This window comes from Halichoerus grypus, chromosome 11, assembly GCF_964656455.1.
Source record: "Halichoerus grypus chromosome 11, mHalGry1.hap1.1, whole genome shotgun sequence".
Taxonomy (NCBI): domain Eukaryota; kingdom Metazoa; phylum Chordata; class Mammalia; order Carnivora; family Phocidae; genus Halichoerus; species Halichoerus grypus.
The window spans coordinates 63,712,581-63,727,288 of record NC_135722.1 but is presented as its reverse complement, the minus strand read 5'-3'; the positions used below and the strand labels follow the sequence as shown (position 1 = coordinate 63,727,288).

The 14,708-nt window shown below is 35.9% G+C and overlaps 1 protein-coding gene across 8 annotated transcripts in view; it reads left to right on the top strand.

The window, feature by feature from the left end:
* Positions 1–14,708, top strand: part of DLG2 (discs large MAGUK scaffold protein 2) — a 2,206,895-nt gene that overhangs the window by 325,590 nt on the left and 1,866,597 nt on the right. For all 8 annotated transcript variants that reach the window (XM_078058613.1, XM_078058610.1, XM_078058611.1 and 5 more), the window contains exon 3: positions 13,450–13,595. In XM_078058613.1, coding sequence (XP_077914739.1) covers positions 13,450–13,595 — 146 coding nt within the window. The remainder of the gene's footprint in view (positions 1–13,449; positions 13,596–14,708) is intronic.

Here is a 14,708-nt window from a genome sequence, read left to right as displayed (position 1 = left end):
CGAAAAGACCTGAAACCAGGGGAAAAGAAAGGGAAAGAAAGAAAAAAGAAAAAGATTAAAGAAAAGAAAAAGATAAAAACAAACAAAAACAAAACAAAACAAAAAAAAGAGAATATGATCAAATATGATCAGGCTGGTGCATAGATCAGTACCACACACTAAATTTTGGGTGTATTTTGGTCTGTTAGAAGAAAGTGCTTCTCAAAATTTTAAAGAAAGAAAATCTTATTTATGTACAAAAATAAGGGTTAATACAATGAAGGGATGGAATATGACTGTAAAGAAGAAAATTATAAAAGATTTTATAAAAGGAATTTATAAGATAAGAAGTTCTTTGAAAAAAGAAAGAAGAGGATTTAAATTAAAAAAAGGGAGAGAATGTGATCAGGCAGGAGACTAGAACAAATCCATACACTAGAGATTTAGGGTATATTTTGATCTGTTAGAAGAAACTGTATCTCAAAATTTTAAAGTAGAACAACTTATATATATATGCCCAAAATAAGGGTAACTACTATGAAGGGATAAAATATGACTAAATATGAAAAATAAAAAATATTTTTTTGAAAAGTGATTGATAAGATGTTGGTTGAAAAAGGGAAAAAGAAAAATTAAAAAAAGACAAGACAGTTATAAAATTAACTTTCTTTTAAAAAAAGATTTTATTTATTTATTTGAAAGAGAGAGTGAGAGAGAGCATGAGAGGGGAGAGGGTCAGAGGGAGAAGCAGGCTCCCCACCTAGCGGGGAGCCTGATGTGGGACTCAATCCTAGGACTCCAGGATCATGACCTGAACTCAAGGCAGTCACTTAACCAACTGAGCCACCCAGGTGCCTTGAAAAAAAAACCAATTAAATTTGAAAGACTAAAGAATCATGGTAAAAAAGCCATGAATTCTACGTGAATGAGTCTACATGAATCTATCACTGGAGTCTTGCCGTTTTCATTGACCGGTAAACTGGTCTTGGTGGCTGTTCTTGGTGATCTTCCGGGGGAGGGGCCTGTTTCCATGGTTCCCAAATGTCTTTGCCAGAGGGGGGATTGCCCCACCCTTGCCGTCCAGGCTAAGTAATCTGCTCGGGTTTGCTCTTGGGAGCTTTTGTTCCCTGCAAGCTTTCCAAATAGCTTTGGAGGACAGGAGTGAAAATGGCAGCCTTCCAATCTCTGCCCTGGAGGAGCCGAGAACTCAGGGTCCCACTCCTCAGTGAGCCCCCAGAGAAAAGCAGTCAGTCACTCCTGTCTCCCGGTCTCTGGCCGCACTCTGTGTTCACCAGGCCTGTGACCGAGGGTTTCTATCTCTGGCACACGACCCTGTGTGGAATCTCCAAACCCAGCAGATTCCTGTGGTGCACTCCCATGCCACTCCTCCTGGGGGAGGAAGGGGAGTCTCCCCGGATCTGCCACTTGTTGGGTCCCTGCTGGAAGAGCAGTGGCCTGACTGTGCCACAGATCATGGTTTATGGCAACCCCGAGCTGAGAGACCGCTCCTCGGCTCCGTCTCTGCAGCTGGCTTCCCTGCTTCGATACCTGGGAGCTCTGTTGCACTCAGGCACCCCTGGTCTTTCTGTGACCCCAATGGTCCTGAGACCACATTGTCCCAGCAAGGGTTCCACCCCCCGCTTAGCTACTGGAGCGATGTCCCTCAGCAGAGTGGACTTCTAAAAGTTCTGATTTTGTGCTCCACTGCTCTTTCACTTGCCAGAAGTGGCGGATGGAGGCCCCCTCCCCTGCCGTCTATCCTCCCTAATATTGCCTCGGATTCACTTCTCCGCACGTCCTACCTTCCAGAAAGTGGTCGCTTTTCTGTTCAGAGAGTTGTTGCTATTCTTTTCTTCGATCTCCTGTTGAGTTCATAGGTGTTCAGAATGGTTTGATCCCTATCCAGCTGAATTCCTGGGACCAGACTAAATCCAGGTCTCCTCCACCTCCACCATCTTGCTCCGCCCCTGGTGGCAAAACTTTTTTATTTGCAGGAGGAATGTGGAAAATAAAAGTGCTAGTAGCTGTGATCAAATCAAGTCACACAGAAACATTATTTATTTTATTATTACTTTTAAAGATTTTATTTATTTATTTATTTATTTGTCAGAGAGAGAGAGAGAGACAGAGAGAGCGTACAAGCAGGGGGGAGCAGCATGCAGAAGGAGAAGCAGGCTCAGTGATGAGCAGGGAGCCCGATGTGGGTGTAGATCCCAAGACCCTGGGATCATGACCTGAGCCGAAGGCAGCCGCTTAACCACTGATGTGTCTCTAGAAATATATTTTAAATAATATACAGGTTTTCTCCAGTCCTGAGTATGAGGAGATTTGACTTAATTCAATGATTTTTATTTTATTTGATCTTTAAACAGAGAGGGAATGCAAATAAACTAAAATTAGCAAACATTCATTGTGTGCTTACTAAAATATAAAGAATGAGGCTAGATAATAGACAATAATGTGGCTGGCTATGACATCATCTTCATTCCTAAGGGCCTTGCCTGGTACTTAAAAATTACTTACTGAATTGAAATGTTGAATTCAGGACTGGTGGGTAAACAACTACTACTAATTTAAGGTAGAATGATAAATAACTATTAAATAGATCTTAGCAGTACTTTGTAGGAATTGGAGGAAAGAAGCAGCATTGCCCACCTCCTCCCACAACTCCCCACACCAGCATTTTTCCTTTTTGATTGTAGCTGCTTGGTGTTCTTACTCTCACCCACATTTCCTCAATTGAACTCAGTTTTAGTAAGACTGGTTTCTGTGCTGATGACATTTCATATTTAGATCTCTGACTTCAAATATTCTTTTTTAAAAAGGCTTGGTAGTGGAAGTGGGCATTGAAGGAGAAGTAAGATTTCTATGTGTGTTGAAAGGGCATCTGAGCCTAAGGAAGTATGAGCAAGAGATGGCGAGGGCCTCAACGCTGGTACTGGGAATGTTAGGAAGGGGTGGTGGTGGGGATATGAGAGGGTGTTGAAAAGAGATGCTTCAAAAGTGCCAAACAAATATAGATCAGGCATGAAAAAATACATCTGACTAAACAGAAGTAAAATTTGACATTGCTTATAGAATTATCTTCAAATTTAAATAATCTTTGACTTAACTAAAGTTACCTTTTTCCTCTCTAGTGGTTAATTAGGTAGGAATGGTAAGTAGATAAAGGAGTGAAATAGACTATAAGCATATTAGCAGGTTTGGGGATTATAAGTTAATTAATATTTTCAAATTTAATATTAAAGTACTGTCCATACGGTTTTCCCAAATCTGATTGAGTCACATAATGCTATCCATTATGTGTCAAAGTATAGCTTAATATGTATCCTTAACATGAATATGATAAGTATGCTTCCATTTCTGGATAATTTACACACCTAATATTTCAAAATTTGGCAACTTGCAAATGCTGATTATGAAACAATGTTTACATCCTTAAAATTGATGCAAAGAAAAAACATCTTGAAATTTGACTCTTTGCAAAAATTGTTTTACCCATTACAAGTCATTATTCTTTAGAGAATATGTAGCTGCAGAAATCTTTACAGGGATTCTTTTCTCTTTTATGTTTAATTAATACTTGATGCAGAGAATATTTTTGCATTCCACTTTTTTTTTTATTCCTTATTTCTGACTTTTGTTAACCCAATTAACACCCTATCAACTCTTACTATATTCAGATATCTGAGAAGGATTTATACATGTATGGTTTTTACCTTCTTTTTCTTTTTATTATTGAAATATAGTTGACATGTTATTTTAGTTTAAGTTGCACAACGTAGTGATGCAACAATTCTAAACATTACTCAGTGCTCACCACAAGTATAGTATAGTCACCATAGAACATTATTACAATATTATTGACTATATTCCCTGTGTTGTACTTCCATCTCTGAGACATTTATTATATAATTTGGAAGTTCTTACCTCTTGATCCCCTTCACCTATTTAGTTCATCCTCCAGCATCCTCCCTTCTGGCAAGCAGCAAGTTCTCTATATTTATCAGTTTGTTTCTGTTTTTGTTTGTTTTGTTTTTTAGATTCCACATATAAGTGAAATAATATGGTACATGTCTTTCTCTGCCTGACTTGTTTCACTTAGGATAATACACTCTGGGTCTATCCGTGTTGTCACAAATGGAACGACATCATTCTTTTTTATGGCTGAGCAATATCCCATTATGTATTATACCACATTTTCTTTATCCATTCATCTATTGATGGACACTTGGGTTGCTTTCATACCTTGGTTATTGTAAACAATGCTACAGTGATCACAAGTATATTTTGGATATTAATCCCTTTTTGGATATATAATTTGCAAATATCTTCTCTCATTCAGTAGATTGCCTTTCCATTTTGTTGATGGTTTCCTTTACTATGCAAAAACTTTTTATTTTGGTAGTCCCAATAGTTTATGTTGCTTTTGCTTCCTTTTCCTGATGAGACATATCCATAAGTATGTTGCTAAGGCCAATGTCCAAGAGATTACTGCCTATGTTTTCTTTTAGGAGTTTCATGGTTTTAGGTCTTACATTTAGCTCTTTAATCCATTTTGGGTTTATTTTTGTGTCTGGTGTAAGAAAGTGGTCCAGTTTCATTCTTTTGCATGTAGCTGTCCAGTTTTCCCAACACCATTTGTTGAAGAGACTGTCTTTTCCCCATTGTATATTCTTGTTTCCTTTGTCATAGGTTAATTGAACATATAAGTGTAGATTTGTTTCTAGGTTCTCTATCCTGTTCCATTCATCTATGTGTCTATTTTTGTGCCAGTACCATATTGTTTTGATTACTATAGCTTTGTAATATATCTTGAAATTGAGATTGTGATACTCCCACCTTTTGTTCTTTCTCAAGATGTCTTTGGCTATTTGGGTCTTTTGTGGTTCCATAAAGATTTTAGGATTATTTGTTCTTTTGTCTTCTGTTCTTACACATTTTCCAAGCATGACTTCACAGCCACCTTACTGCTAGTGGCAGAATAAAGTTGTAGCTGTGCATAAAATTTGAAGATTTGTAAGTTTTCTATGTAAATATTACTATTTATGAAACAGTTAAATTTTTTGTTACTTAAAAATACATACAAAAGTAATGTATGGTGATTAACATAACATAATAATAATAAAAAAGAAATCAGCAGAGGACATGAACAGACATTTTTCCAAAGAAGACATCCAAATGGCCAACAGACACATGAAAAAGTGCTCAACATCACTTGGCATCAGGAAAATCCAAATCAAAACATCAGTGAGATACCACCTCACACCAGTCAGAATGGCTAAAATTAACAAGTCAGGAAACGACAGATGTTGGAGAGGATGCAGAGAAAGGGGAACCCTCCTACACTGTTGGGAATGCAAGCTGGTGCAGCCACTCTGGAAAACATATGGAAGTTCCTCAAAAAGTTGAAAATAGAGCTACCCTATGACCCAGCAATTGCACTACTGGGTATTTACCCCAAATATACAAATGTAGTGATCCAAAGGGGTATGTGCACCCCAATGTCTATAGCAGCAATGTCCACAATAGCCAAACTATGGAAAGAGCCAAGATGTCCATCGACAGATGAATGAATAAAGAAGATGTGGTACACACACACACACACTGGAATATTATGCAGCAATCAAAAAGAAAAACAAAATCTTGCCATTTGCAATGACATGGATGGAATTAGAGGGTATGATGCTAAGTGAAATAAGTCAATCAGAGAAAGATATGTATCATATGATCTCACTGATATGAGGAATTCTTAATCCCAGGAAACAAACTGAGGGTTGCTGGAGTGGTGGGGGGTGGGAGGGATGGGGTGGCTGGGTGATAGACATTGGGGAGGGCATGTGCTATCGTGAGCACTGTGAATTGTGTAAGACTGATGAATCACAGACCTGTACCTCTGAAACAAATAATACATTATATGTTAAAAAAAAAAAAAGAAGAAGAAGATAGTAGGAAGGCAAAAATGAAGGGGGGGAATTGGAGGGAGAGATGAACCATGAGAGACTATGGACTCTGAGAAGCAAACTGAGGGTTCTAGAGGGAAGGGTGTGGGGGGATGTGTTAGCCTGGTGATGGGTATTAAAGAGGGCGCATATTGAATGGAGCACTGGGTGTTATATGCAAACAATGAATCATGGAACACTGCATCAAAAACTAATGATGTAATGTATGGTGATTAACATAACATAATAAAATAAAATTTTAAAAAAATATATACAAAAGAATACACAAATGTTGGAGAGGCTGTGGAGAAAGGGGAACCGTCTTATACTATTGGTGGGAATACAAGTTGGTACAGCCACTTTGGAAAACAGTGTGGAGGTTCCTCAAAAATTTACAAATAGAGCTACCCTATGACCCAGCAATTGCACTACTGGGTATTTACCCCAAAGACACAGATGTAGTGAAAAGAAGGGCCATATGCACCCCAATGTTCATAGCAGCAATGTCCACAATAGCCAAACTGTGGAAAGAGCCAAGATGCCCTTCAACAGATGAATGGATAAAGAAGATGTGGTCCATTATACAATGGAATATTACTCAGCCATCAGAAAGGATGAATACCCAACTTTTACATCAACATGGATGGGACTGGAGGAGATTATGCTAAGCGAAATAAGTCAAGCAGAGAAAGTCAATTATCATATGGTTTCCCTTATTTGTGGAATATAAGGAATAGCATGGAGGACATTAGGAGAAGGAAGGGAAAAATGAAGGGGGGGAAATCGGAGGGAGAGATGAACCATGAGAGACTATGGACTCTGAGAAACAAACTGAGGGTTCTAGAGGGGAGGGGGGGTGGGGGGATGGGTTAGCCCAGTGATGGGTATTAAGGAGGGCACATACTGCGTGGAGCACTGGGTGTTATACGAAAACAATGGATCATGGATTACCACATCAAAAACTAATGATGTATGGTGAGTAACATAACATAATAAAATTTAAAAGAGTTAAAGAAAAAGAATATATGTAATTTATATGTAACATATGTAGCATAATAATACAGTAAACATTTCTGGAATCACCACCCAAATCTAGAACTAGACCATTTCTATTTGCATCTACCTATGTGTTTCTCCCGTACCCACCGCTTCTGCTGAAGTAATTACATCTTTCCATGTACTTCTTTGCTTTGATCTAAATGTTTCTTCACATATGTATGTATGCCTAAAAATACAGAGTTTTGTTTTGTATGTTTGTTAACTTTACAAAAATATTTTTATGCTGAGACTTGCTTTTTTTCACTCAACATTGTTTTCAAGATTTATTCATGTCATTTTATGATACTGTAGTTTATTCATTTTCACTGCTATATAAATTCCACTTTGAGAACATACCACATTTATTCATTTTCCTTTTGGATGGACATTGGATTGTTTCTAATTTTTTGCTATTATGATCTGTACTACTATGCACATTTTGGCTTGTTTCTTGGTGCATATGTGCAAGAGTTCATTTAGGATGTATATTGGGTAGTAGAAATGCTGGATTATATGAGAAATAAATCTTCAGTTTTACAAGATAAGACAAGATTGTTTTCTAAAGTGGTTATATCACTGGGTGTTATACTCAACTAATGAATCATTGAACACTACATCAGAAACTAATGATGTACTATATGCTGGTTAACTGACCATAATAAAAAAAAAATAAAGTGGTTATAGCAATTCCCACTCATCAGGAACAAATAAAATTTGCTACTGATCCACATCTTTTTTTGTCCATGATATATGTTTCCTTTACTGTGAAATGACTGTCCATATTTTTCACCCATTTTTTCCCCTTCTGGCTTATATGTCTTTTCATTTTTGATTTGTTGGCCTTTGCATACCTATATACTCTTCCTTTGCCTATGTGTTATGAAAACGTCTCCTCTAAATTCATGTCTTATCTTTTTCACTTTATTGAGGTATAATTGATACATAATAAACTGCACATATGTGAAGTGCATGATTTAATATGTTTTGAAGTATGTATATATTAGTGAAACTATTAGCACAATCAAGGTAGTAAACATATCCACTGCTCCTTAAAGTTTCTTCCTGTCTCTTGGTAATCCCTCCCACTCACCCCTTCCTGCAGTCCTTCCCCACTTCATTCCTCAGCAACCACTGATTTTTTTTTCTGTCAGTATAGAATTAATTTGCATTTTCTAGAATTTTTATAATGTATTATAAAACATGAACTCACTTTTCTCTGATTTTTTTCACTTGATGTAATTATTTTGAGATCATCCATGTTGTGTGTTCCAATAGTTTGTTCCTTTTTATTGCTGAGTTGTATTCTATTGTATGGATATGCCAAATGTGTTTATTCATTCACCTATTAATGGACATTTGGATTGTTTCCAGACTTGACATTTCATAGTGACATATATATTTTCTTTTCTCTTAGATAATGCCTAGAACATGAATAGTTGGATTATACATTAGTTGTATGCTTAACTTTTTAAGAAACTGAAAAAACTGTTTTTCAAAGTGGTTGTATCATTTTTCATTTTCAGTATCAGAGTATGAGAGTTCCATTTCTTTCACATCCCTATCAGTGCCTGGTATGATCACTGTTTTTAATTTTAGCCATTCTAATAAATATGTAGAGGTATCTCATTGTGTTTTTGATTTTTCATTTCCCTAGTGACTAATGATGCTAAATATCTTTTCATGTGTTTATTTGCCATCTATTATTTTCTTCAGTGAAGTTCCTGTTCAAATCTTTTGGCCATTTTTCTATTGGATTGTTTGGTTTCATATGTGTTTTGAGAGTTCTTTATATATTCTAGATACAAGTTTTTTTAAATCATATATATGATTTGCAAATGAACAATTCTATGTTCGTAGTTATTTTCTCTCAAAATTTTGAAGTTGTTATTCTACTGTTGTCTGGCTTCCATTATTGCTTTTGAGAAGTCTGATTAGTCTTTTCGCTTTGATCTTTGCTTTGTCTTCGGTATTCTGCAATTTTATTATGGTATGTGCATAGCTTTTATTTATTCTCTTTCATATAAGCTGCTATTTTCAGTATCTGAATTCATATTTTCTTTTTTTTTTTTTGAATTCATATTTTCATAAGTTCTAAAAATTTTATATCCATTATCTCTTTAAATATCACTTGTTATTTATTCTATTTTCTCCTTGAAGACATCTATTAGAAAAATATTGGACTTATCCATCCTGTACATAGTCAATTAATACTTTCATATATTCTATTTAATCTTCTCTTATGATGAATTCTGGCTAATTTCTTTGGGAATATTTCCCAGTTCTACTTTGTTTAATCTGCTGTTTAACCCATCCACTGAATTTTTAACTTTAAATAATTATACATTTTTCTAACATTTTATTATGAAAGTTTTCAAACAGCAAAATTATAAGAATACTACAGTGAGTATCTGTACACCTACCACATAGATTTTATAATTAGCATTTTATTATATTTGTTATATGTTATATCAATCCATCCCTCTAGCCATCCATTAATCTTTTTTTTTTTTAAAGATTTTATTTATTTATTTGAGAGAGAGAATGAGAGAGAGAGAGCATGAGAGGGGGGAGGGTCAGAGGGAGAAGCAGACTCCCTGCCGAGCAGGGAGCCCGATGCGGGACTCGATCCCGGGACTCCAGGATCATGACCTGAGCCGAAGGCAGTCGCTTAACCAACTGAGCCACCCAGGCACCCCATTAATCTATTTTTAAAGAATTGTATTTTTAATTTTTAGAAGTTACATTTGTTTCTTCTCATTTTGCTTGTTCACTCTTACTAGGTCTTGTTATTTGCTCATCTTTGTGAGTATGGCCATCAACACTTTACATAGGTTTTTTTTGTTCTATATCAGAAAAGTCCAAAACCAATAATAACTGGGCATGTAACCTATTGTTTGTTGTTGCTGCTGAATTTCATTTATATTGACATGCCTTTCTGTTGGTTTGTGATCTTGATTATGAGCTCTTTTCTTGATCCTCATCTATGAGAGTCCTGCAGCTTTGAGATTTCCTATAGAAAATATTTTCTTTTGCTGCTGCCAGTAGCAAATAGGGAGCCACCATCATAGAATTACTTCAGCATCCCTTGAGGTTCTTGGCTCAGTGAGGAAGTTCAGGGCCAGCTTCCATACCTTTGCTTACTGATATGAGGCTCTGTATGCTGATAGTAATAATTCTGCCATAGGTATGTGTTCTCAGAACAACCCCATCCCTTTTGTATGTCAATTACCATTAATCCAACCTCCCAGCTGATCTGATTTCAGCTCAGGTTTTTTTTTGTGTGTGTGTATATGTGAAAAATCATTCTTGGAGACCTACCCCATCTGCTGCAACATCAATAATACTTCAAAGTGCCTAGTTAATCTGAAGAGCACTTAGTCAGCCATAGTGTCAGAAGCAGATGTCATCAAAAACACTTTTTTCATATATTAGAAAGTTGCAAAATGTAACTTTGTGTGATAATTTTTAATCCCATTTACATTCTAAATCTGAAAATGGATTTATGAAAGCATTCATTTTGGGGGCCCTTTGGGCAGGTTTCTAACAGTGATTATGTAATACCTTTTATTTATTTATTTATTTATTTTAAAAAGATTTTATTTATTTTTTTGAGAGATAGAGTGTATGCATATGAGCTGGGGGTAGGGGCAGAGGAAGAGGGAGAAGCAGACTCCCCACTGAGCAGGGAGCCCAATATGATGGGGGCTCAATTCAGGACCCTGAAATCATGACCTGAGGTGAAGTCAGACACTTAACTGACTGAGCCACCCAGATGCCCGTATGTAATGCCTTTTAAAAAGGTAATTAAAGGGACACCTGGGTGGCTCAATCGGTTAAGCATCAGCCTTTGGCTCAGGTCATGATCCCAGGATCCTGGGATGGAGTTCGGCATTGGGCTCCTTGCTCAGCAGGGAGCCTGCTTCTCCCTCTCCCTCTGCCTGCTGCTCCCCCTGCTTGTGGCCCTCTCTCTCTGACACATAAATAAATAAAATCTTTTAAAAAATAAAATAAAAAGGCAATTAAAAATAACTTTTATTTTGGAGTAGTTTTAATGCTTACAGAATAATTGCAAAGATAGTACAGAGAGCTCCAATGTATCCCAGACTCTGTTTCTCCTATTGTTAACATCTTAGATTTACTGTGGCAACTAATAACAAATATTGATACATTATTATGAAATTAAGTCCATACTTTTTAGCTAATGTCCTTTTTCTGTTCCAGGATCCTGTCTAGGTTACCATATTACATTTATTTCTTGTGTCTCCTTGGGCTCTTCTAAACTGTGACAATTTCTCAGACTTTCCTCATTTTTTATTATCTTGACAGTTTACAGAGTACTGGTAAAGTTTTTTTGTCGACTGTTCCTCAACTAGGATTTTTCTGTCTTTCTCATGATTAGATTAGGGTTATGAGTTTTGGGGAGGAACACCAGAGGTAAAGTGCCATTCTCATTACTTCTATAGGTTGCTTGCCTATCAGCCTGACTCTTCAATGATGTTGTTGGTCTTGATCACTTGATTGAGTTAGTGTTTATTGGGGTTCACCTCTGTAAAGTTACTCTTGTTTTCCCCCTTTTAATACTATATTCTTTGGAAGGAAGTCAGTATGGACAGCTCACACTTAAGGGGTGGAAAGTTATGCTTCATCTCCTTGAGAACAGTATCTAAATAAATTACTTGGAACTCTTCATCAAGGGAGATTGTCTATTTACATATCTACATACATTTATTCCTTCATTTATTCATACATGTATGCATATACCAGTATAGATTCATGGGTATTTATTTTATACTTTGGGTTATAAGCTAATACTACTGGCCATCTTTGGCTGCTCCTTCTTATAACTCTTATATTGTTTTGACATGCCCCCATTGTAGCAGGGTTTTTTTGGGGGGGGGGTAGTGTTTTCTCATTTATGGGTATTGCAAGATACTCTAGGCTCATCTTACTGTTTTTCCTGCTTCAGTAATAGAGTCAACCATTTTCTCAAGAAGCCCTGATTCCTTTTATTCAAGCCATGATCTAGGCTCCAGGTGTGCTTGTTGCTATTGGATTGTTTTTCCTGCTAGGCCCTCTCAGCCTACAAATATATGACAAAACTAGGAAACATACACATACATCATCATTTTTATTTCTATTCATAGTTTTCTATATCCATCTCACTCCTAACCCTTCTTCCTTTCCTCCTCTTCCTTCTCTTCCTTCCTTCCACCCTCCCTCCCTTCCTTTAAAAATGTTTGAATTCATATAGATAGTCCCAATCCTAATCCAGTACCACTTTATTTATTCATTATTCTTTACCAATTGTTGGAGAATGCAAAATAGAGGCCAAAATCTGGGTATTAATTGTGTTCATTCTTACTGGGGCTTCATTAATTCTAGGTCCTTTCAGCATACCAAGTAAGAAAATATATGTGTATGTATTAACCTGTGTACATACAGATCTATAAATATTTCTATATGTATCCATTTGTACCCATATTAAGCTAAACAGGAGTTTATAGTGATGTCTCAAAATATAACCCAAAATCACAGGGATCATTCTAGTGCCCTCCTCTCACCTGTCCCCACCTACTTGTTTGTAAACTCCTACTCCAATAGTGAGAAACCTGGTTCCCACCATCTACCATCCATTTAATTGTTCAATTCTAATATATATGTACAGTGATTCCAAAGTTGCTAACTTTCACTCATCATGGGAAACAAATTTATTGACTAAAGCATAGAGTAGGATTCTTTTGTAATAATTCCTTTGTCTTTGGTTTTATGTTTTCTACTCATTTTCAGGATACTACCTTTTTCTCCTACTGCCTTCAGGGAGGTTATTTCACACATTTGTAATACAGTTAGATTCTTTTGTCACAGTCTGTGTTTCACCTTGGGATTCCTTGACCTCCTAAATGTTTTTTTAAAATTTGCATACATTAAGGTTTACTCTCTGTGCTGTAAAGTTCTATGGGCTTTAACAAATGCTTCATGTTAGGTGTCCACCAATGCAGTATCACTACAGAATATTTTCATCACCCTGTGCTTTACCTATTTAATCCTTTTCCCCACCCCCAGTACCTTTAGTGATCACTGATCATTTTACTGTCTTTTTAGTTTTGCTTTTTCTAAAATATTATATAAATGGAATCATGTAATATGTAGCTTTTTTAGACCAGATATTTAAACTTAGCATTTAAGATTCATATGTTTTTACATGGATTGATAACTCATTCCTCCTTATTGCTGAATATGGACTTCCTACAATTTGTTTATTCGATGATTGAAGGACATCTTGGTTGTTTCCAGTTTCTGCAATTATAAATAAAGAATTCTCATGCAGATAAAAATGCAATTTTCAAGATTTCCTTATTTTTGTTATTTTTCTTTGGGATCATGTGTATGTAGTTCTTTATTCAGCAAAATTTTTCATATATACATACATGCAGAAGCTATTTATGTGATGGTACATGACATTTGATCCTTCCCTTACATTTTGTCACAGATATTCAAGAATTTTATGAGCTGACGTTGCTAAATTCTCAAAAAAGTTGTGATCAGAAGATAGAAGAAGCCAATCAAGTTGCACAGAAATGGGAGAAGACATCCCTTCTTGCTCCATGCCATGATAACCTTCAAAAATCTGCAGAGGTATATATTGAAACATCTAAAAGAACTGAATAATATTATGACTTACATATGACAGTAAAGTGGTCACAGTCACAGTAGTAGTAATCATTACTGACAGATAGCAACAATAATAATATAAATGTAGTTATACTATACTGTATGCAATATTTACATATAATTGTCCAGATTTTGCCAAGAGACAAAAAGGCATGGGAAGATATGATTCTTCACATTGTACAAGTGAGTTCTGTTATGAATATTGTGATAGTTTGAGTTGACTCAAGTCTAAGGCATTCTGGAATTTCAGAACATGGTTCCAGATGCAATATGGGAAGGAGATGGGATTGGAAAGTGTGGTCTGTAGCTGTCATCTCCATAGTAGGGCCATATATCTTAGGGTGTTTTAAAATGACCCATTAGGTTTAGGAACAAAATAATAGAACTTCCATTTATACTTTTTATCATATTCTTTATATTTTTAAAATTTTTGGATAAGTTATTTTATATAGTATATTAACAGTAATACATACACATTTAAAAATAAATATAAGGCTAGTAGAGTTCTGTGTTCAAATGGTTTTTATATATAGGATAATGAGGTCAAAATTTTGGAGAGTACTGTTGCAATCAACAGAGTAAGGCAAGTTGAGGAATGTTTCAGTTCATAACTGAGGATTAATATGGAGGCAGGGGCAGATCAATGATATTTTTAAGTGGCATTCAATACTTGGAAGGCAGGTAGTAGTACACACACACACACACACGCACACACACACACACTGTCAAGACTGTGTAGTGAAGCTGACTTGGAAGCTACATGGAATCCTAATCAATGGCACTTTGCTGAATCTTTGGACCGTTAAGATTGAGGCCTATGATATGCTTTCTATCCTGCTCAGAACTGATTTAAAAAATGGAAGAAATTAGGAGATTAAGTCTGATGATTACCTTAGTTATTTGAAGAAAAAGTTAATAATTGTTAATTGATACCAGTATATAAAGTTTATAAATACTGAAAGTATTAAAAATCTTTATTTCAATACCTATAATCATTTTGACTTTTTAAGTCTTTTCTTCTGTAGAAATATATGTACATGAAATTTGTACAACAGAATATATGGTGTTTTTTATGAC